We start from the raw sequence: 22,628 nt of genomic DNA, 5'->3' as shown, positions 1-22,628 counted from the left end.
GGGATGGATAACCGCATCTGGTTAAGTCCGCCTTCACACGGGAGATCTCGTTACGTCTAATTGTGTCGGTGCTGGAATGGCTCCAGGCCCTGGAGAACAGGGTGCGGGCAGTGCTATTGAGATGGCTTGGAGCGTGGCCGGACCCGTAGTTGGTGAATTGACCGCACCACATGGGTTTGCGGTATACTGAGGTCTCTAGATGTGGGCCTACGCGATGCACTAGCACGTCCAGAAACGGGAGCGAACCGTCCACCTCTGATTCTACGGTAAACTTGATGAAATTGGATAGAGAGTTGAGGTATTCTAGTAGTACCGTTTCAGAACCACGTGGTATTATGGTAAAAATATCGTCGACATATCTACACCACGTTGTAATAGGTGTAGGTGGGTTCTGGTGTATCTGCTTCTCCAGATCTTCCATGGCGATGTTAGCTACTACGGAACTGACAGGGGCACCCATAGCAGTGCCATGTACTTGTTTGTAGAGTGAGTCTTCAAAGGTGAAGATGCTGCTAGAGAGGCATAGGTTGAGGGCGGTACAGATGTCATCAGTGGATAGTGACGTCCTGGATTGGAGGCTTAAGTCGCTCTCAAGGAGCCTTCTGGCGCAGTGCACGGCCTGTTGGACGGGAATCGAGGTGAATAAAGAAACCACGTCAAATGATGCCATGACAGAGTTATCAGGGATTGAAATGTCCTTAATGGTGTTAATGAATTCACTGCTGTTTTTAACGGTGTGAGATGTATTACCTATAAGAGGCGAGAGGAGGCTCGCGATGTGTTTGGACAGTTCATACGTTGGGGCACTGCAGCAAGACACTATAGGTCTGAGAGGAATACCCGGTTTATGGATCTTTGGTAATCCGTAGAATTGTGGTAGTTGGCAGCCAGTAGCACGCAGAAGATGGTGAGTCGCGGTCGGGATCTTCTTATCTTTAAGCCATGCGTGGACAAGTTTATTAACATTTGCTTCCAGACGTTTCAAGACTTTAACGGGAGGATCAGGTAGAGGTTCATATACGTTAGGATCGAGTAATAGGGCCAAGGCTTTCTCTCGGTAGGCTGATCGGTCCAGCACAACAGTCCGGCGCCCTTTATCCGCAGGAAGTACAACGATGGAGTTGTCTTTTCTTATAGATGACAGGGCGGCACGTTGGCGGTGGTTGAGGTTTGAGCACGTTTTTCGAGTGTTGCGGAGGACTGCGGCAGTCTTGAATCGGATCTCGTTGGCAGTTTCTTCGGGAAGGTTGGTAATACTGGCTTCTATGCCCATAGCGAGCTGTGTGATGGGAGGTTTCGATGGTATAACGGCGAATTTCATACCGTTTGATAAAACACTCAGCTGCTCGTTGGACAGTTGTTTGTTACTTAGATTCAAGACGAAAGAAGTCGTGTCGTATGAACGAGTGTTCGTCTTTAAGGAGTTAGTTTCTATGCTCAAGTTTATGAACTTGCGCTGTTGGCGTAAACGGTAGGTATCCGAGGTCTGACTAGCCCGATGGCAGATGGTATGTATAAGGTTTGTAAATACAATAGGCGAGACCTTACCTTGTATATGTTGTAACAGTCTGGACTTGTTGTAGTCAGCGTTCCTGATTTCACGGTGGAGATGGGATATCCATAAATTTAACGTGCGTAGGCTGAAGTTAAAGCAGGCACGATCCATATGAGAGTTGTGGAACGGGGCTTTGTATCGGAACCCTTTAGGTATAATTCGATTGCTTTTGAATCTAAGTAACAAACAACTGTCCAACGAGCAGCTGAGTGTTTTATCAAACGGTATGAAATTCGCCGTTATACCATCGAAACCTCCCATCACACAGCTCGCTATGGGCATAGAAGCCAGTATTACCAACCTTCCCGAAGAAACTGCCAACGAGATCCGATTCAAGACTGCCGCAGTCCTCCGCAACACTCGAAAAACGTGCTCAAACCTCAACCACCGCCAACGTGCCGCCCTGTCATCTATAAGAAAAGACAACTCCATCGTTGTACTTCCTGCGGATAAAGGGCGCCGGACTGTTGTGCTGGACCGATCAGCCTACCGAGAGAAAGCCTTGGCCCTATTACTCGATCCTAACGTATATGAACCTCTACCTGATCCTCCCGTTAAAGTCTTGAAACGTCTGGAAGCAAATGTTAATAAACTTGTCCACGCATGGCTTAAAGATAAGAAGATCCCGACCGCGACTCACCATCTTCTGCGTGCTACTGGCTGCCAACTACCACAATTCTACGGATTACCAAAGATCCATAAACCGGGTATTCCTCTCAGACCTATAGTGTCTTGCTGCAGTGCCCCAACGTATGAACTGTCCAAACACATCGCGAGCCTCCTCTCGCCTCTTGTAGGTAATACATCTCACACCGTTAAAAACAGCAGTGAATTCATTAACACCATTAAGGACATTTCAATCCCTGATAACTCTGTCATGGCATCATTTGACGTGGTTTCTTTATTCACCTCGATTCCCGTCCAACAGGCCGTGCACTGCGCCAGAAGGCTCCTTGAGAGCGACTTAAGCCTCCAATCCAGGACGTCACTATCCACTGATGACATCTGTACCGCCCTCAACCTATGCCTCTCTAGCAGCATCTTCACCTTTGAAGACTCACTCTACAAACAAGTACATGGCACTGCTATGGGTGCCCCTGTCAGTTCCGTAGTAGCTAACATCGCCATGGAAGATCTGGAGAAGCAGATACACCAGAACCCACCTACACCTATTACAACGTGGTGTAGATATGTCGACGATATTTTTACCATAATACCACGTGGTTCTGAAACGGTACTACTAGAATACCTCAACTCTCTATCCAATTTCATCAAGTTTACCGTAGAATCAGAGGTGGACGGTTCGCTCCCGTTTCTGGACGTGCTAGTGCATCGCGTAGGCCCACATCTAGAGACCTCAGTATACCGCAAACCCATGTGGTGCGGTCAATTCACCAACTACGGGTCCGGCCACGCTCCAAGCCATCTCAATAGCACTGCCCGCACCCTGTTCTCCAGGGCCTGGAGCCATTCCAGCACCGACACAATTAGACGTAACGAGATCTCCCGTGTGAAGGCGGACTTAACCAGATGCGGTTATCCATCCCATGTACTAAACAGATGCTTGTTACAGGCACAAGAACTTACTTCCAACCCAAGACCTCCGAAGCAAGTCGGCATATCATCCGCCTACATTCCGTACTATCCAGGAGTGTCAGGACGTATCTCGAAGATCCTGAGAAGTTACAACATAAAATGTGTACAATTACCAGGTAGGAACCTACGTTCACTTGTCTCCAGTGTGAAGACCCCTGTCACACCTGTCTTACGCAGCAATGTAGTGTACCGTATCACCTGTAGGGCCTGTAACAGTTGCTACGTAGGTGAGACATCGAGACGTCTCCAGGATCGCCTCACGGAACACGACAGAGCAATCCGGCTTGCCGAAACTGACCAGTCCGCGCTTGCAGAACATTTTTGGGCTACCAACCACGATCTTGACCCCAAGCGCGACTTTGAGATAGTGGACCACGCGCGACACTTTCGCCACCGCCTATGGCTAGAGTCACTAAACATAATGAACAACCCTAAGGCATTAAATCGCCAGAAAGGCATGCGTATACATCCAATCCTGGAGACAACCGTTTTATTGATGGATGATCACTGGCGCAAGGCAGCACACGTCCGTGCTACAACAATGACGAATGAGTAACGTGCCACACTTTGCTTGTAATGTATTCAAAAAATTCTGTCAGTTGAGAAAGGGACACGAGTTCCGAAAGCTTCTGGAAATATTTTATTTATTTTATTTTATACTGGGTATACTCTAAATAAATATCTGTTAAACTATGGACCCCAGTACTCCAGGCCCATTTGTCACAATATAAAATGTTTGTGGTGGAATGTTCAAATACTTTTGCCATATAGCATTTATCCCAGAGCACAGGAGTATCTATCCATCCATCAAACTATGTAAGAATGGCTGCCAAGTAAATATGGCAATTATTGTATGCAGTGGGGCATAATATTAGAATGTTCAATGTATATAATACATATATTTTACTTTAATTTGACCAGTAGCAATATCTTTTGCTACTGGTCAAATTAAAATAGTCAAATTTCAATAGCAATATTTTTGGTGAGGACATATCTTCGTGAGGATCTGAGTCTGCGTGTCTACTTTGTCATCTATTATTTGCAATTAATACTCTGATACCAGTTCTTGAAGTTGCTGTAGAAAATGGAACATAAAGTTAATCACAAGGAAACACTGAGTTAAATATATATATTCCAACTTGATCAAATGGCTAATGCTGTTATTTGCTAATTGCCGTTGCAAGTGTTAAATGAACTTTTTAGGTAACAGAGTGGGTATACATGGCTGCTGTCACATGCTAAGTGGAAGTGGCTTGAACTGGATTTGAGGGATATTTCCTGTTGGAATGGGACAAACCATCATGAGCTGTTTTCATTTGTCAGGTTGGTCAATCTTTTGATATCCTTCTTGGGTGAGGGATCTCATTTCTCCAGTCTCATTCCTAAAGTCTTTTCGAAAAAGGACTTTAAATGGCACATAATTCATTAGCTGTCTAGTTTTTACATCTTACTTACCACAGTGAAAGACCTTGAAAAAGCAATTGTAACTATACACAGTATAGTGCATTTATATATAAAAATAACTTGAAATATATATTGGTGGGGGGGGGAGTTGAAATTTATATTTGGTTGATCCCAATGAGGTTTGGAATGGTTCAAGAAAGCTTTCTAAAAGAGTCAGATATAAAATTTCATGAAAATTCATTGATGTCAAGAACACTAGACAACAAATTTTATGCTTTTGTTCTTTTTCTTCCAGAAATGTGCATTTCTGGAGGAAAAAGATATGGACTTTAATGAGCTGAATCCAAATGTGAAGCCCAAATTGCCTAGCACTTACAGATTTTTGGGAGTAATGCAAGTTGCACTTATTAAAATTTTAGTGAAATAATGGCATAAAAATATAGTCAGTTTTTTTTTCCTTTTCTTTTGTAATGATCAGTAGCCTCTGATCAATGTCCTACAATAGGCTGCTGGCATATTGGGCTTCCACCATAATTGGTTGGCTACCCCAAAACCATGAGAAGAGTGAGAATGGTGGTGATGCTTTACATTATTTCTTAACTAGCCTCTGAGGTGCAACATATACGAGGAGCTCACTTCTGGTCGCCTAATTTGCAGCCAAAATAAAGTTCATATTTCTTTAATATGGGTATTATAGACTAACTGTGAGATTTGATTATGTAATTACTGAACACATGACAAAAGCTATGTGGTGAATTAATGCACTATGAATTTTAAAAGGTTTGCCTTATATATCCATCTGACATGCAGGGAACAGCTGGGAACGAATTTATCCATAAAATGTCAGATATCGACCACTGCAGCAAGATGTACAAATTCCAGTTGAGAACCCTCCTTCAGCAGTCCAACTAATAGGAACAGATGAACAAATATCCAGGTATATGAAAACTAAAATATGAAATATCTTGCAAACAGAGGATGCTAGGAAAAAGCAGGCTGCATTAAAAAAAAAAACACACTAAGCCTAAGGGTGCTATGCAGAAACAGGCTTCATTAAAAGTACATTAAATCTACCATATTTCTATTGAAAATTTATCATCATTCAGTGCAATTTGCATATGCACTTAAAATATTTTGGTATGATATCTAGTTTATCACTTCCCATATGCAAGATTGTGTTAATCCTTGGTAATCTTGCTATATAAGGCTGATGCATTTTGTAGCAATTCATTATAATTAAATGAAAATTTATTATTTTTCAGAACCTATTATTGCTCCTGTGAAACAGAAGAAATTTTCTCACGTGGAACAGGATCTTCCAGTAACAACATATGACTTGGAGTATGATATACTTTAATATAAGTTAAATTTTTACTCTGCAATTTTTTTCCCTTAGTTATTGGATATGTTTTTTTTTTTTTTTTTGTATGTTTGTTTAAATCCATTGTTGTTGACTTTATAAACACTGGAGCTTTTTACTTCAGATACAAACACAGTGGGAAAAACATGGGAAATATTTTGAATTATAATATCTCTCATTGTAGTAACACCTATATGTAATTCAATTGTCTTTAGAGTGCATAATAGCTAGTCAAACAATTGAATTTGTGACAGTCTGGCACAGCCTCTTTTAGCACTTTTTTTTTTTTGTATCTAAAATGAGAGTTTTAAAAGGTTTGCCTTATATATCCATCTGACATGCAGGGAACAGCTGGGAACAAATTATTCATAAAATGTCAGATATCGACCACTGCAGCAAGATGTACAAATTCCAGTTGAGAACCCTCCCACTTAACAACCCACAAAAAACCAAAAACAACCCACTTACCAGCCAACCCTGCCCGGTAAAGTAAACTCAACATAATGAGCAATGAGAGAAGTTGTAGTGGATGTATGAGACAGTGGATGTATGAAATACAGGATGGAAATATTTAAGTTTTTAAAGTAAAGTTAACACAAACATGCTAATTTTTAATTTATTCTGATAAAAGCAGTGGTTATGTTGAATATAGACTATGCAATTATTGCAGTTGAATAATCTTATCCATAGATTATATTAAAACAATTCTCAACTTGCCACTCCACGATTTCTGTTGAAATTACTGTAGTTATTTTCTCTACAGCTAGTGTGAGTTGCATTATTCATCGTTTGTGCATGCTTTTGTGCCAGCTTTTATGAATTTTTCATAAAGTATATGATAAACAACACTCTTGTTATTTTATGAGAATGTTTTTTTTAAACAAATTTTAATAAAGTCTGTTTTGTTTTTCAAACATGGATTTCTAGATTTTTCCAGTAATACTACTGAATGCCAAAGTTATGGTGATATAAGCATACTTATAGACAGTATAACAGTTTATTGTAAAATAAATAAATCTGCATGTTGTACTGATGCCTTTGCTGATATTGTTTTCAATGTTGAAAAGTTTTGAAGGAAACTTAAGATTTCATGAAAATGATCATTTAACATGAATGAAAACTTAAAAAACATCATTTTCCAGGCTTACACTTATGGTTTGCTCAAACTAAAATTAGCAATCATGTATGGTCACATATAGCAAGCATACTTGTTTGTCCAGGCGCCTCCGTAGCCAGGTGGGAAGGAGCAGCAGTGCGTAGCACACGCTTCTTGATTAGACTGGGGTTCGAGCCTGTCACTACCAAATACGGAGGATGCGGAAAGGTCAGGGAATGACCACTGTATATCCCGGAGCAATATGGCCTTAGTCGCTAATGCTCCTAAAAATCAAATACCAAATAACTTGTTTGTCCAGTTGGCTTTGGTTTGCCTTCATTCTTTCTTGAATAGATAGTTCCTTGGTTATCTGGAGAAAATGTATATTCTAATTTCTTTTGTTTTCATTTTTGGTTTTGCTCTCATGATTAATGTGATTAGTTTTTTGTATTTTTTTATTTTACTTCAGATACAAGCAACAATGTCAAGTGACCAAAGCAAGAAATTATTTTCAAGAATTTTGTGTTGGATATATAATGAGTAAATTTTTATTTATACTTGGAAAAGCCAAGGTCAGAAGCATTTAACAACTTCATCATAACTGTTTCTATTGCAGCTGATTTATCAGCACAATAACAACTAACAATGGGCTGTGAATTTTTTTTGTTGTGAAAGCACACGGGCTTGATTTTGTGATATGCGAATCTGCATTCCCATATACGTTACCCCAGGACCGTGGCCAGCCCAAGTCAGGTAAAAAAAGCAAAATGAAAATAAGTTTGCATTTTGTGGTTTATGCTGATACAATATTAATATCACATGTGGTGGAAAGCATAATATTGCTCTCATTGTTGTAGGCTGTAAAATATGTAAATATGAAGTGTGAAGAAAGACAACAAAAAATACATTTGCTTGTTGGAAGTGGAAATGCCGATTTGCATGCTATAAAAGTAGAGTGTTTTTAACTTCATTTTTTGTAGATCTTAATCTTTTGGTGACTTTAATGCAGTGATTTTTGACCTTTTTAAATAACGGCACCCCTAAGTAATTAATTTTATTTTGTGGCCCACCTACTCAATTTCCTGTCTGTTAGATCTGATTCTCTCTCTCTCTCTCTCTCTCTCTCTCTCTCTCTCTCTCTCTCTCTCTCTCTCTCTCTCTCTCTCTCTCTGTGTGTGTGTGTGTGTGTGTGTGTGTGAATAATGGCTTTAAAATGAAATAAGAAAATAAAATAAATATAAAGCTATCATTAGAAGCAGCAAAATGCACATTCTCCACATGATGCCTAGTACATAACAGATAATTAATATAAAAATAATACATATGCCAGTAGCATAGTAAAACTGTAGAGCGAAAAATTAACATAAAAATAAATCCATTTTAAATTTAAAATGGATTCATTATTAATTGGATTTAATTGAACTTCTAAATTATTTGGAGATTTTCGGCTACAGTTTGTCTTGTTACCTTTACTTTCTCCCTCCCTGTTGATTTAATTTTTATGTTAATTTTTCACTCTACAGTTTTGCCATGTATTTATTTATTTGTATAAAATAAAAATAAATATGTATTTATTTTTATATTAATTATCTGTTATGTATTGGGCATCATGTGGAGGATGTGAATTTTGCTGCCTCTAATGATTGCTTTATTTATTTTATTTTCTTATTTCATTTTAAAGCCATTATTCAAATATAAATTAGGTGCTAGTAGTGGGTTTGACATTCTAAAGCTGCACCTATACCACCATCTATATATTTTATTTTCCTTTTTTCTGTCTATATAAGCTGGTTAAGTTTACATTATGTCAGTGGTGTGGCTCTGCTCTGGAGTGCTTGTCTGTTCTATAGTTTATTTCTCGCTGCATAAGGACCGCACCCCTATGGATTTGCACCGCTATGCAAATCCTCTGCATTTGCAACATGATCGGGGAATGGAGGGGGTGGTTTGGTCATTCAATCAGTTTGCCTTTGCGATGATTTGTTTAGCGATTCCATGACCATTATTGGCCTCGTGGTAGTAGTAGTAGTAGTGGCATGTGATGCAAGAAAGCAAGTGTATGAGCTTATGCAGCATCAGAAAAAAAAAAAAAAAAAATTGCAAAAACAATTCCCTCTAAATGTTTGTCCAATTCCTCCTTAAATTTATTAAACCTATCAACTTCCACAACGACAGATGGAAGTTTGTTCCAGCAGTTAACCACCCGCTGGCTAAAAGCAAATTTCCACACATCTATTCTACATCTCTTTCCTCAGTTTGAATTTATGTCCCCTTAGGTTCATAATCTGAACAAGTGGAAGAATCTCATCAGAATTCAGCGTGCTCAACCCATTCAATGCCTTATACACCTCAATCAGATCACCTCGCAGGTGCCTAGTCTCTAGCCACTGCAATTTGCAGAACTTAAGCCTCTCTTGGTAAGAGGATCCCTTAATTCCCCTCACCAGTCTTGTTGCCCTTCTCTGTACATGCTCAAGCAAATCTACATCCTTCCTAAAATGAGGCCTCCAGACCTGTACGCAGTACTCAAGGTATGGCCTGACCAAAATCTACATCCTTCCTAAAATGAGGCCTCCAGACCTGTACGCAGTACTCAAGGTATGGCCTGACCATTGCCTTATACAGCGGGACAATCATCTCCTTTTCCCTGCTAGCAAAATTCCTGTATATCATTGACAAAACCCCATGACTTGCACTGGCAGCCTGTCTGCATTGCTCAGAAAACTTCATATCTGACTGCACAATTACTCCCAGGTTTTTTTCATTTTCTACCACATGGTACATTCCTCTGGGGTTACTTCTACCCATATGCAGTACTTTGCATTTGTCAAGGTTAAACTTCAGTTGCCACTTCTCAGCCCATCTTCCCAAATTTTCTAGATCCTGTTGCAGTAGCACACTGCCATTACTGTCATTAACAACCCTGCCAACCTTTGTATCATCTGCAAACTTCAACACTAAGCCTGATATACCTTCATCAATATCATTGATAAATATACAAAACAACAGTGGACCCAACACTGAACCCTGTGGGACTCCACTAATAACATTAGTCCACGAAGAGCAGCACCCATTGATTACCACCCTCTGTCTTCTCCCATTCAACATCCTTTTATTCTTAATACCATTCTATTAAGGGTAAGTTGCTACAATGGACAATAGTTCTCCATTGATATGGGGTATAATGGTCAGTCTTATTTTGTTACTTTGTTTTATTTTAGTAGTTCGTTTTCGTTCCGTTTTGGTGATAATTCACGTCTCTTGGAACTGGTACCTTACAAGGGGGGTGCCGCTAAATTATTATGTAATTGGTTTATATTTTAAATTTAAAATGGAGTTATTATTAATTGGATTTAATTGAACTTCTAAATTATTTGGAGACTTTTGGCTACAGTTTCAGTCTTGTTACCTTTACTTTCCCCCTCCCTGTTGATTTAATTTTTATGTTAACTTTTCGCTGTACAGTTTTGCCATGCTACTGGCATATATATTTATTTTTATATTAATTATCTGTTATATATATATATAAAAAATACTTTTTATGATTGTTATTACAATAATATAGCTATAAACAAAATTACAATTCATAATACAAATTATATACACAGGTACTAAATAAACACCAATTATAGATCACAACAAAATTAAGATACTGTACACCTTTTTATAATGAAATAATTATATAAATTTATAAAAAATAAGTTTAAGTAACTTAAACTCAAATTGCATGGCACCCCTGGAATGTTGTTGTGGCACTACGGTTGAAAACCACTGCTTTAACTGTTCATTCTGGGCTCTTATTTAGGAAAATGTTACTGAATTTGGAAGTGGCAGAGGAATATAGTGTTGACAGGATGATAATAACTGCTGTTTTCCGATATTACTGATGAAATTATGCAGCATTTGTAAAATGGAACATTTTTTGTCTCAACTGATGTATTAGTGATATGGATTTGAAGATCTTTCCCGTTATTTTAACAATGTCTAGAACAGTGGGATAAAATTATGATGATAATTATGAGTGCTTTACTTTCCATACCCACTTTAGAATGCAATTCTACTAGAGCAAATATAGGTTAATTGATATCAAAATTTGAACACTGGAAGGTGCCGATTGAATCCAATGTGGGCAGTGCCGCTGTTATGGTAGGCCATAAGAATGGCATCACATTAGTGAATACCTTTTGCTTTACTAAAAGTAATGCAAAAGGTATTCACTGTTAAAAGTCATTCTTTGTCATCTGTTTCGTTTAGTAACAGAAAAGGCTGCAATGAGTTTGTCAGTTAAATTTGATAAAATGTTTTCAGACATTTGAGAGAAATGGTAAAAAAAAAAAAAAAAAACAATAATAATAATAAACAGCTGCAGAAGAGATAAAGAGGAGAACATCAGATTCTGGCCACTAGCATAGTTCCAGCAACAAAAAATACCCATTACCTTGTCATATAGCATTATCATTAGTAGAAGCATATGATGCGAGAAAGTAAGCTTATATAATATCAAGCAACAAAAAAAAAAAGAAAAGAAAACCCTTCCCATTTCACCCATCCATTAACTCTAGATGTTTGTCTAGTTCTGCCTTGAATTTATATAAGCTGCCAACTTCTATAATGACAGATGGAAGTTTGTTCCAGCAATCAACCGTCTGTTGGCTAAAGGCAAATTTCCGCACACTTATTCTACAACTGTCTTTCCTCAATTTGAATTTATGTGCCCTCCGGTTACTAATACACCTCAGGTGTATTATTGGGCAAGAGGAAGAATCCCATGAGCATTGAGCTTGCTCAGACCACACAAGGCCTTATACACCTCAATCAGATCGCCTTGCAGGTGCCTAGCCTCCAGACACTGCAATTTGCAGACTTAAGCCTTTTTGTAAGAGCAACCCTTTATTCCATTCACCAATCTCGTTGCCCTTCTCTGTACTCATTCCAGCAGCTCTACATCCTTCCTAAAATGAGTCCTCCAGACCTGTATACAGTACTCAGATGTGGCCTGACCATTGCCTTTTACAAGGGAATAATCACCTCCTTATCCCTGTTAGAAATATTCCTGTATATCAGGAGTGGCCTATTTAATTTGTGATGCGATCTACTTTTTTTCTTCAAAATGTGCAGTGATCTACCATCTCAAAAATTACATTGCACAAGGTGCGCAAATCGAGGGATGACTGTATATTTAAAATTTGTCGTGATCGACTGAAATTAAATTAAATCTGCAATCGACTGGTAGATTTGTCTGCACTGCTTAGTAAACTTAGTATCTGACTGCACAGCTACCCCTTCTCTACCACCTTGAGTGTAGTACCACAGAGTTGATATGTTACTCTGGGGTTACTGCTACCCGTATGCAGTATTTTACATTTGTTAATGTTAAACTTCAGTTGCCACCTCTCAGCCCATCTGCTCAACTTTTATAGATCCTATTGCAGTAGCCTACTGTCATTAGAAACCTTGCCAACCTTTGTATCCTCTGCAAATTTGGACATCAAGTCTGATATACTTTTATCAATTTCATTGTTAAATATGCAAAACAACAATGGGCCCAACATGGACCCTGGGGAAACACCACTAATGGGTGATTCATTGTCAAGGCCTAATTATGAAGATGGTCCCATCTTCAATTTTGTTTTTTTGTTTTTTTTTATGAAAACCCCAAACACGAAAGGTATCAAAACCTATAGTACTTAGTACCGTGCATGGGTTGAAGGAGAAGTATGGGGGGGAAGAGATGCCGGAAACTTTGCTCTAGAGACTAAACATGGGTTTCACTACTTCAAGCCTCCAATAAGCAAAGTGGTGGTATTTCACCGGTTGTTTGAAACTTGATGTAGATATTTAATCAGTTTTTCAAAGAAGCTGTGCAAAAATTCAGTTCAAAATATAGTATGCTTCAGTATACTCCACAAAAAAGGTGCTTAATTTTACTCGGAGCAAATCACAAAAAAATTTTCAAAGTTTTAAGTGTTACTGTTGTACAACATTGAGAGGTAGTGCTCTGAAACTTGGTATACCTAGTTAACTTTTGGCAGAGAATGCAAAACCTTTGCTGTCCAGCCTCAAAAACCATCACATTTTTTACAGTGTGGCTAAAGCTGGCACCAAAAATTTGTTGCAACAAATTTAAGCAAGACTTTTGAAAGTCATAACTTTGAAATAAAAACCTTTGGTATCTTCTTCTTTCGACATTCCATTTAACATCTGCATGAATTCAGCCTAACTAAATATGGGCTCTTATAGCTCTTGCTGGCTGAGACATTTTCCTTCAAATATAGACTCAAAATTTGACCTATATTTAGGGGCAAATATCTTAATGTGGGACACCAATTGTCTTGTTTTTGTCACCATTGGAAAGAGCAGGATTTAAGCAACAAGACTCATGGTTTTTCAGTTTTGTGTCCTGCTACTTAAGGCCTAAAAAATGGCCTTAAACATTTTATATTTTCCACATAATATTTGTGTACTTATTTGATGGTGAGGTTTCACATCTTAATAAGGACAGAACTATTGCATTTACAAGAGTGAAATTTTCTGCAGTTACTCTGCCCTTTAGTTTAAGGAGAAAGGTTATATTGCCAATGCACAAAAAATCTATTTTTTACAATGGGGGGTGCAATTGGCAAGAAAAGAAATTGCATGGGTTTCTTTAGTGCAGTTCCGAAGCCAGAAAAGTGGTCTTTATTCAGTATTCCAAGCATAAATATGATGTTCTATTGGTTTCTAAGCTTGAAAGAAGTTATAACTGCAACAAAATTTATTTAAAACACAATACAATTTGAAATAAGCAAGTGAGTGCGAGGATATTGAATCACTGGTTTGTAATGGACTGGAATTTTTTATTGATGATTGATATTACTACTTCAGGCAATCTATATTGTTGTCTCATTGTTGTTATTTTTGGAGCTGGAAGATTGGCAATAGTTTTTTGTTCAGGAATCCAGCAGATATCTTGTCTAGCAGGCCAGTGAAATGAGCAAACTGCTCCATGAGGATGCATGAAATTTACCAATACATCATGTATTGGTAAATTACCAATACATATTTCCAATCCACCAATTATTGTAATAAATACAGGCAACATATTGGCCAGGTTGTAAATTAACAATTGGCACATATTGAATATTGGTTTCACTAGTCTGATCTACATTAGCTACAAATGATGATGGTGTGTCATTTGATACTTTGCAAACATGACTCTTTCTTGCCTCAATAGGAATGAAGTGATGATTTTCTCTTGTTTCAGCAATAGTATGACTGTCTGTGAATCTTTTCTCTTGAAATGGCCCTACTTGCTCAATTTCCTCTTTAGAAACAAAATAGAATTTTATTCCAGTCAATTCTCGCAAAATTCAGATATGTTTCTTGGTGTCAGGATTTGGTTTTCAATTGGGCGTTGGAGACTTGCACGTGCTGCCAATTGTTTTATTGTTCCACCAATTCCATCACATGGTGACTTGCCATGGCTAGTGCCAAAGAAATTCCATTCAGCACTGATATCAAAATCCTTCTGATGATGAAACAAGTTAATAAAATTCTTGTATTGAGCTGCAGAACCATCACTAAAGTAGTAAATGTGTCTGATTTCTGTCATGAAACTCTTCAAATATTCAATTAAGTTGGTTAGAAAAACATGCACTGCAATGTATCATGTCGAAGGCAGTCACTGATTATGCAGAAACTTACATTCTGAAATTCAACATCCGTGTAATAAATGACAAATGGATGCAATGTAGCTCGGCCATTCTCCCAGTGAAACCCTTGAACAGCATCTTGCACAACAAATGAATAATTTTCTGCAAAATCCATCAAGATGATCAATTCTCCTGTCATTAGGCTTTCCTTTGGTAACTTTGATGTTTAGCAATGTAGTGATGACAGGAAAGGTAAAATATCTTTGTACTCATCTCTTCAATAAAATCTTCTGTTGTTAATTGCTTTGTGTCCAGTGCATCTCTGTCAGTGTGTATCCATTGCTTGAATTCAATAATATCTTCTGGTTCATTGTTTTCAAAAATATTCTCTAGAAACTTTTTTAATTCATCTATTCCTGGACATTTTTTACACTGATGAAGCATACAATCTTTTGACAACAAATCATAGACTGTTTTACCAATGAGAACCTTGTAATCACATTCAACAAGACTTGCTGCTAGCATTAATTTGACATTTTGATGGATTGTGCATACATATACAGAATGTGTTCCTGGTGCATGAATTGTGACACACCACTTGAGTCGAAGTTCACAAAATTTAGAAATTTTACCTTTCCTGTCATCACTACATTGCTAAACATCAAAGTTCCCAAAGGAAAGCCTAATGACAGGAAAAGGAAAGCCTAATGTCAGATCCATTTCTATCTCAATAAGTTATAAACATTTCCTTCAAGTTGCTGAGTAATAATTGCTTTTTCATTTGCATTTTTATTCAATCTGCATTTCTAATTGAAATGTAATCTTTCTTTCCAGGGCATATCCGACTAAATTCGTCATCTTCAAAAAATTCCATCACCTTTTGCTTTACTTGCTCAGAAAGCTTTTTTCCATGTATGCCATGATTCCTTCTTCTGCTTTAAGTTTTCTAGCTTTCTTGACCATTCTTTCTGAGACACTAAACTCTTCTATTGTTTTCTTTATGGACCAACTAATTGGAGCTAGTGTTAATATTTGAAGTATTTCTGAATGACTTGATACCATCAACTTTTCTTTCAATTCTTTCACCAGCATTATAATCTAAGCAATTTTCACACTGATGACTTGCACTTGGCTCCATGATGTCATTTGGATCCAAGCCACCAACAGATGCAATTTTACTAGCAACTACATCTTGTACTTGAATTGCTTTCCTTTTGGCATAGCCTTGTGAGTCTCTCTTAGCCATTCGCTAAAATTTCAGAGGAGAAATACCAATAGCCATCAAACTTGTGTTCAAGCTTCAGTCACATGCATTTTGTCATCGTGGTCTGATCCAGATGAAGTTGATGTTCCTATTGCTGCTTTTTGGCTGTTAGACTCTTTTCGGAATGATAGGCACAGCTTCTGGCCTGGTTTTATGTCTACTTTGTTAGGTCTTTCAGGTAGTATGCCATTGACTACCATTGACTATTAATTGGTTGTAAACTTTTTTTCACCATGTGATTTTTCTTCTGGAAAGGATTGCAACATGAATGCTGCAAAAATTCAAATTTTGTCTAGAGTAAAGCTTCATGATGTATACATTGTGTCTTCTTCACCCAGTGATACACCACTTGGTCCACATCATCATCCACTACATCAACCTATCAGCTGTTGTTCTTCAAATTCTTTAAATAATTTTAACCCAAGTTTTCATGTATAGGATAGCACATGGCATTTAGAATTATCCATATGACTGGTGGTGCACGAGTCCAGCTTGTCTCCAGCAAAATATTCTGATTCCATTTCTTTCTTGCTGACTAATAAGTAGACGTTTCTGCAAGCAATGAAAATTTAATTAACTTTATTACAATCAAACAATAAAAAATAGAGGAACAAAATAATCTGTTCATCATGAAGATAAAATACATTAATAACAGCATGGTTCTAATATCAGCTATTTATACTTTTTTCGTATGATTCTAGAATATTCCAGAGTTCTAGAATGTTCTGGAATATTCATCAGTTTTTTGGAATTCTAGAATATAGTAAACCCCCGCTATTCGCGGTTGTTATGTTCCTGAGAAATGCCGCGAATACCATAAATGCAAATACTGAGTTATGGCTCCCATAGTAATAAAGGGGTTCCATTCCAAAGTATGAAATATATAAGAAAAACTAGTCTAAAATTGTCTGTGTATGTATTATATGTACCTTCATAATATGACTATGTGCATAGACAGTACATAGTGAAATGCAAGCATATGGCATCGAAATGAAAATAAGAAACAATTTAATATTAAATGTAATATTTATTAAAATTTCAAACAAATCTTTCAAACCAGCGCCCTTTGCTAGCAAAAAAAACCTATCCCGCCAGTGCTATCACCAGTTTCGCTAAAGTGTTGATAAAGGAGTTTTGCCTTTTCACGAATGATGAGCGAACTTAACGGAATTTTATTTTGAGTTCGGTCTTCTATCCACAGATTTAAAGCTTTCTCCATTTTTTTCTAATTTAACATCACGAGTTACAGAGCAAATTTTTGAAGCAATTAGCCCATTTTCACGGACGCTACGGCGGATTTTTTCTTCCGATTTTTTGATGGATCGTACCGTTGGCTCATTGATTTTATAATGTTTTGCCACTGAGGAGACACTTTCACCATTAGAAATTTTGTCTAATAGCTCAATTTTATTTGCTAATGTCATCACCTTCTTTGATATTTTCACTTGTCCATAATGGTCACTTTCTTCTGTTAACACACTCGAAAAAGTCTGTTTTACACTGCAAAACGGTAGATTTATCACTTTTGTAAGCATATCAGTTTATAAATTGATAAAATTTATTCAATTTATAAGCATATAAATTTAAAAGGAAACGACGAAACCTTCCATGACAAGCGCATAACACATACTGAACAAGGATTAGCGAGAAACATCCATGCTCGCGATTTTGTCCCCCCCCCCCCGAGCTCTGTTTTGACCGGGAAAGATAATTTTAGCCACGCCCATGTTTTTTTTATGGGCGCTTTTTAGGTTTCATTTTATATTAAATCAGCGACCGCGAATACAGATACTGCAAATAGCGGGGGTTTACTTTATTCTTAAAGGGGAACAGGTATCCTGTGTGTTATGAGACACTCAGCCTAAAACACTGATGGATCCAATATCTCTCTATTACAGAAGATTTAGGAGAAGTCCGGTTGACCTGCCTCCCTAAAATCCACTCATGCACACCTTCTCGATGGTAAGCCCTGTTACGTCACTTAGGTGGCAACGAACGTGTAGAGTGGTTCTCTTCAAGACGCCTGGTCAGCGTGAAGAGGAAAAGACCAAACCCTCCAGCACATGAAAGCATGACGAAACAAATGGCCCTCAGTCCCCAGCAGCTTTCACTCTCGTCTTACGGCAGCGAGAGGATCAGAGTGGAAGCAGAGGGTGCTAAGAATCTCTGGGTACGACCAGGCTGCCATGCACGGAAACTGAACTTGGCCTGTTATAACCTAAGAACACTCATTGGTGAAGACAGGATATTAGAGCTGGAAAAGGAATTGGAAAATGTGAATTGGAATATCATCGGTTTGGCTGAAACAAGAAGAAGAAATGAATCACTTATAAGTTTACCAAGTGGAAATCTGCTGTACACCAATGGAAACAGTGAAAGAAGTGAAAGTGGAGTTGGGTTTCTGGTCCATAAAGATTTTAAAAACAACATTTTGGAATTCAAAAGTACATCACCAAGAGTGTCAAGACTAATACTCAAGATTTCTAAGAGATACAAGCTAAAGATTATAATGATTTATGCACCAACATCAAGCCATGATGATGAAGAGGTTGAAGAAATGTATACCGAAATTGAGAGTCTTCTAGATGAGCAGAAAACCCACTACACTATTATTATGGGAGACTTCAATGCTAAGGTTGGAAAAAGACAAAACAGCGCAGAAAGGGAAACAATAGGAAATTTTGGAATTGGTGAAAGAAATGAGACTTGTGGAATTTGCAGAATCTCAAGGATTGTCAGTAATGAACACTTTTTTCAAGAAAAGGGTGAACAGAAAGTGGACATGGAAGAGTCCAAATGGATTAACTACTAATGAAATCGACTTCATCCTCACTAACAGAAGATATATTGTGAATGATGTTACTGTTCTGAATAAGGTAAATGTTGGAAGTGATCACAGAATGGTAAGATGTACACTTGATATAGATGTAGGAAAGGAAAGGAAAAAACTGACTCGAGTAAATAATACAAAGGTCTTTGAGATAGCAGAAGAGGAGAAAAAGCAGTATGTACTGAAACTTATGAACAAGTATGAGCTTCTGCAGACTGCTGAGGACCAAGATATCGACGAGGAATATTACAACTTTTTGAAAGTGATAAAGCCCAAGAAACCTATAGGGAAAAAGAAATCCAAAGAAGAAAAACTTAGTCAAGAAACACTTGTCATGATGAACCGAAGACGACAAATGAAAAGCAAGAAAAACACTGACAGGGAGAAAATTGAGTATACTGAGTTATGCAAAGCCATTAGAAAGAGACTCAGAGAGGACATAAGAAGATTTAACACAAGAAAAGTAGAACAAGCATTAAGGGAAAACAAAGGAATTAAATCAGCAGCCATGAGCAGTATACAGAAAGACAAATGATACTGAAACTGAAGAATAGCGATGGTGTACTTATAAACAGCAGAGAAGGCATAATTCAAATAGCAGAAGACTACTATAGTGAATTATACAAGGAGCAGGGGAATGATGGCAGCAGTGGGGAAGATGGATTGCAAAGTACCAACACATACGACATACCCAATATTCTTCCTGATGAGGTAGAACATGCATTGAAGAAAATGAAGAATCAGAAAGCCCCGGGGGAAGATGAAGTTACTGTAGAGTTGTTAAAATTGGGAGGAAGAGACATAACACAAAAACTGGCAAGGCTCTTCACAAAGTGCATTAGAAAAGGTGTGACGCCTAAGCAGTGGAATAATGCAATCATAGTTTTGCTGCATAAGAAAGGAGATAAATCAGAAATTGGAAATTGTAGACCAATTAGCTTGCTATCCCACATCTACAAGTTGTTCACAAGGGTCATTACTAACAGATTAGAAAGAATATTTGATGAGAATCAACCGAAAGAGCAAGCTGGCTTTAGGACAGGATTCTCAACTATGGATCACCTTCATGTAATATCACAGCTAATGGAGAAAGCAAATGAATATAAAACACCATTATGCTTGGCATTTGTGGATTATGAAAAGGCATTTGACTCCATACAGCATAAGGCAATGTTTCGGGCACTGGAAAGACAAGGCATTGATACCCCATATATTATGATTTTGAAGAAAATATATGAGAGTGCTACCTCCTTTATTAGACTAGACAAAGACAGTAGGAAATTTAAAATTGAGAAAGGAGTTCGACAAAGAGACACAATATCTCCGAAGCTGTTTACTGCTGCCCTTGAGGAAGCTTTCAGAAGATTAGACTGGTTGCAGAAAGGAGTCAATGTGAACGGAGAGTACCTAAACCATTTACGATTTGCAGATGACATTGTGGTCATTAGCCACGATCCCAACGAATTAGAGGAAAATCTTAATCAGTTATGCACAGCTAGTAAGGATTTTGGACTAAAGATGAATATGGCTAAAACAAAAGTAATGATGAACAAGTATGCCACAGAAAGGGAAATAATGATTGAAGGAGCAGTAATTGAAAAGGTGGAGTCATATACTTATCTGGGACAAGTCATTAGCTGTAATATTGATAAATGGCTGGAAGTCAAGAGAAGAATAAATTTTGGATGGATAGCATTCAGGAAATATAGTCACATACTGAAGAGCAATATCCCAGTTTGTCTGAAACGTAAAATAATGAACCAATGTATACTCCCCACCATGACTTATGGAAGTGAAACTTGGGCACTCACCAAAAGAATGGAAGAGAAGCTGAGAACTACACAGTGAAGAATGGAACGAATCATATTGGGAATCAGACTGTTAGATAGGAAGGACCAAATTGACTAGTGACAACATCAAGAATGCTGATGGGACCTTCGTGCGATCACCATCCGAACGCCTGCAACGGTGGAGTGAATTCTTCAAAGGTTTGTATAATCACGACCCACCTCAGGGACCGCCAGCAACAGCACTCTCGATCGACCCCCCTGAGGTCTCCATGGTCGATGTTGAGCCTACAGTAGAAGAAGTGAAAGCAGCCATACAATCCCTGAAGAATGGCAGGGAACCAGGAGTGGACCAAGTCACCACAGAAGCGATCAAAGCCGGGGGAGATGTACTGCTTCGCCGACTACACTCGCTCCTCAAAACCATCTGGTGCACTGAACAAATTCCGCTAACACGGAGGAAAGCCATTATCGTACCGATCCACAAGGAAGGTGATAACCGGGACAGCAAGAACTTCCGTGGCATCAGCCTCCTTTCCATCATCGGAAAGGTCTTTATGAAGATCATCCAGTCAAGACTGCAAAAACATCGCGAGCAAACCAGTCGAGAAGAACAGGCAGGATTTAGACCCGGGCGAGGATGCTGTGATCAAATCTTTGCCATTCGTCAGCTGATGGAGGAGAGGATCCGGTGTGGACAGCGAACCGTCATGTTTTCATTGACTTTAAGTCTGCTTTCGACTGTGTCCACCGGCCTGCCTTATGGAAACTACTGGAGGTTGAACATGTACCTCGAAAAGTCATCACACTCCTCCAAACTGCATACAACAGTTTAATCAGCCAGGTGCGCATCCAGAACGATTTATCTGAGGAATTTACCATCCAAACTGGAGTCCGCCAAGGGGATGTAGCCTCCCCGTTGCTTTTCAACATCGTGGTCGACGCCATTATGAGGCAAGCATTCAGAAATAGACAGGGCATACAATATGACAAGGATCACTATGTGACTGACCTGATGTTTGCTGATGATAGTGCTATCCTTGCCAGTAACGACGCTGAAGCCACGAACATCCTCTACGACATTGCCCGCATTGCCCGGCCATACGGTTTGAAGATCAATGCTGGTAAGACAAAGGCCCTGACAACAGATGGGTCGCAAGCCACCATCTATCTCGAAGGCGTCCAGATCGAGCAAGTGCAGGACTTTAAAACCTTGGGTCGCTGGTCCAGGAGAAGAAAGTTGCATCCACCATGGAAATCCACAGCAGAATTGGACAGGCGGCCACTGCATTCACCTCGCTCAAATGGTGTCTGTGGAAGTGGACCAACATTTCCACAAAGACTAAAATCCGACTCTTCCGGACTTTGATCCTGCCCATTCTTCTTTACGCATCGGAAACATGGATTTGTATTTGTCTCAAGTTAGATTTGAACAAACTTGAGGTATTCCAAATGCGATGCCTGCGGCAGATCTTGGGCATCTCTCTTCGCGACCGCATCACTAATGATACCATCCGTGCCAGATGCCAACAGCAACCAACCATTGCCGACCAAATCCAGAAGTGAAGGCTTAGATGGTTTGGCCACGTATGTAGAATGGGCACGAACAGAATACCATCCAGACTCCTTTGGAGACAACGACCCACACAATGGAGCATCCAATGGACCGCGCCTAGGAAAACGTGGGCCAAGCAAGTGGAAAATGACTTGAAGAGTCGACGTCTCGACCTTAACCAGGCCAGGACTGACGCCATTGATCGTAAGGTATGGAAGAACATCACAGAGCAAGTCCGGAACCCTGCGGCACCTACAGCAGCAGCATACTGGTTGCGTGGCCAACCACCTCCCCCAGCTGCCAGCTAAGGACCAAAGAAGAAGAAGAAGAAGATAAGAAGAGAAACACATGGATTAGGCAACAAACTCAAGTAAAGGACATTCTTATCAAAACTAAAGAACTAAAATGGTCCTGGGCAGGACACATAGCTCGAAGACATGATGACAGATGGACTAAGAAAATAACAGAATGGTATCCAAGAGGAGCTAGAAGAAAACCTGGAAGACAAAGGCGGAGATGGATAGATGAAATTCATGAGTTTGTGGGTAGT

General features: G+C 38.8%; 1 protein-coding gene across 1 annotated transcript in view; it reads left to right on the top strand.

Moving 5' to 3' along the window:
• Positions 1-22,628, top strand: part of LOC150079329 (116 kDa U5 small nuclear ribonucleoprotein component) — a 330,420-nt gene that overhangs the window by 58,152 nt on the left and 249,640 nt on the right. Inside the window, exon 4 of the mRNA XM_090383490.1 lies at positions 5,818-5,896. Coding sequence (XP_090239616.1) covers positions 5,818-5,896 — 79 coding nt within the window. The remainder of the gene's footprint in view (positions 1-5,817; positions 5,897-22,628) is intronic.

The sequence above is a fragment of the Mastigoproctus giganteus genome, chromosome 10, assembly GCF_048544385.1.
Source record: "Mastigoproctus giganteus isolate SK-2022 chromosome 10, ASM4854438v1, whole genome shotgun sequence".
Taxonomy (NCBI): Eukaryota; Metazoa; Arthropoda; class Arachnida; order Uropygi; family Thelyphonidae; genus Mastigoproctus; species Mastigoproctus giganteus.
The sequence above is the reverse complement of the archived record's forward strand: the minus strand, read 5'-3'. Positions and strand labels throughout refer to the sequence as shown.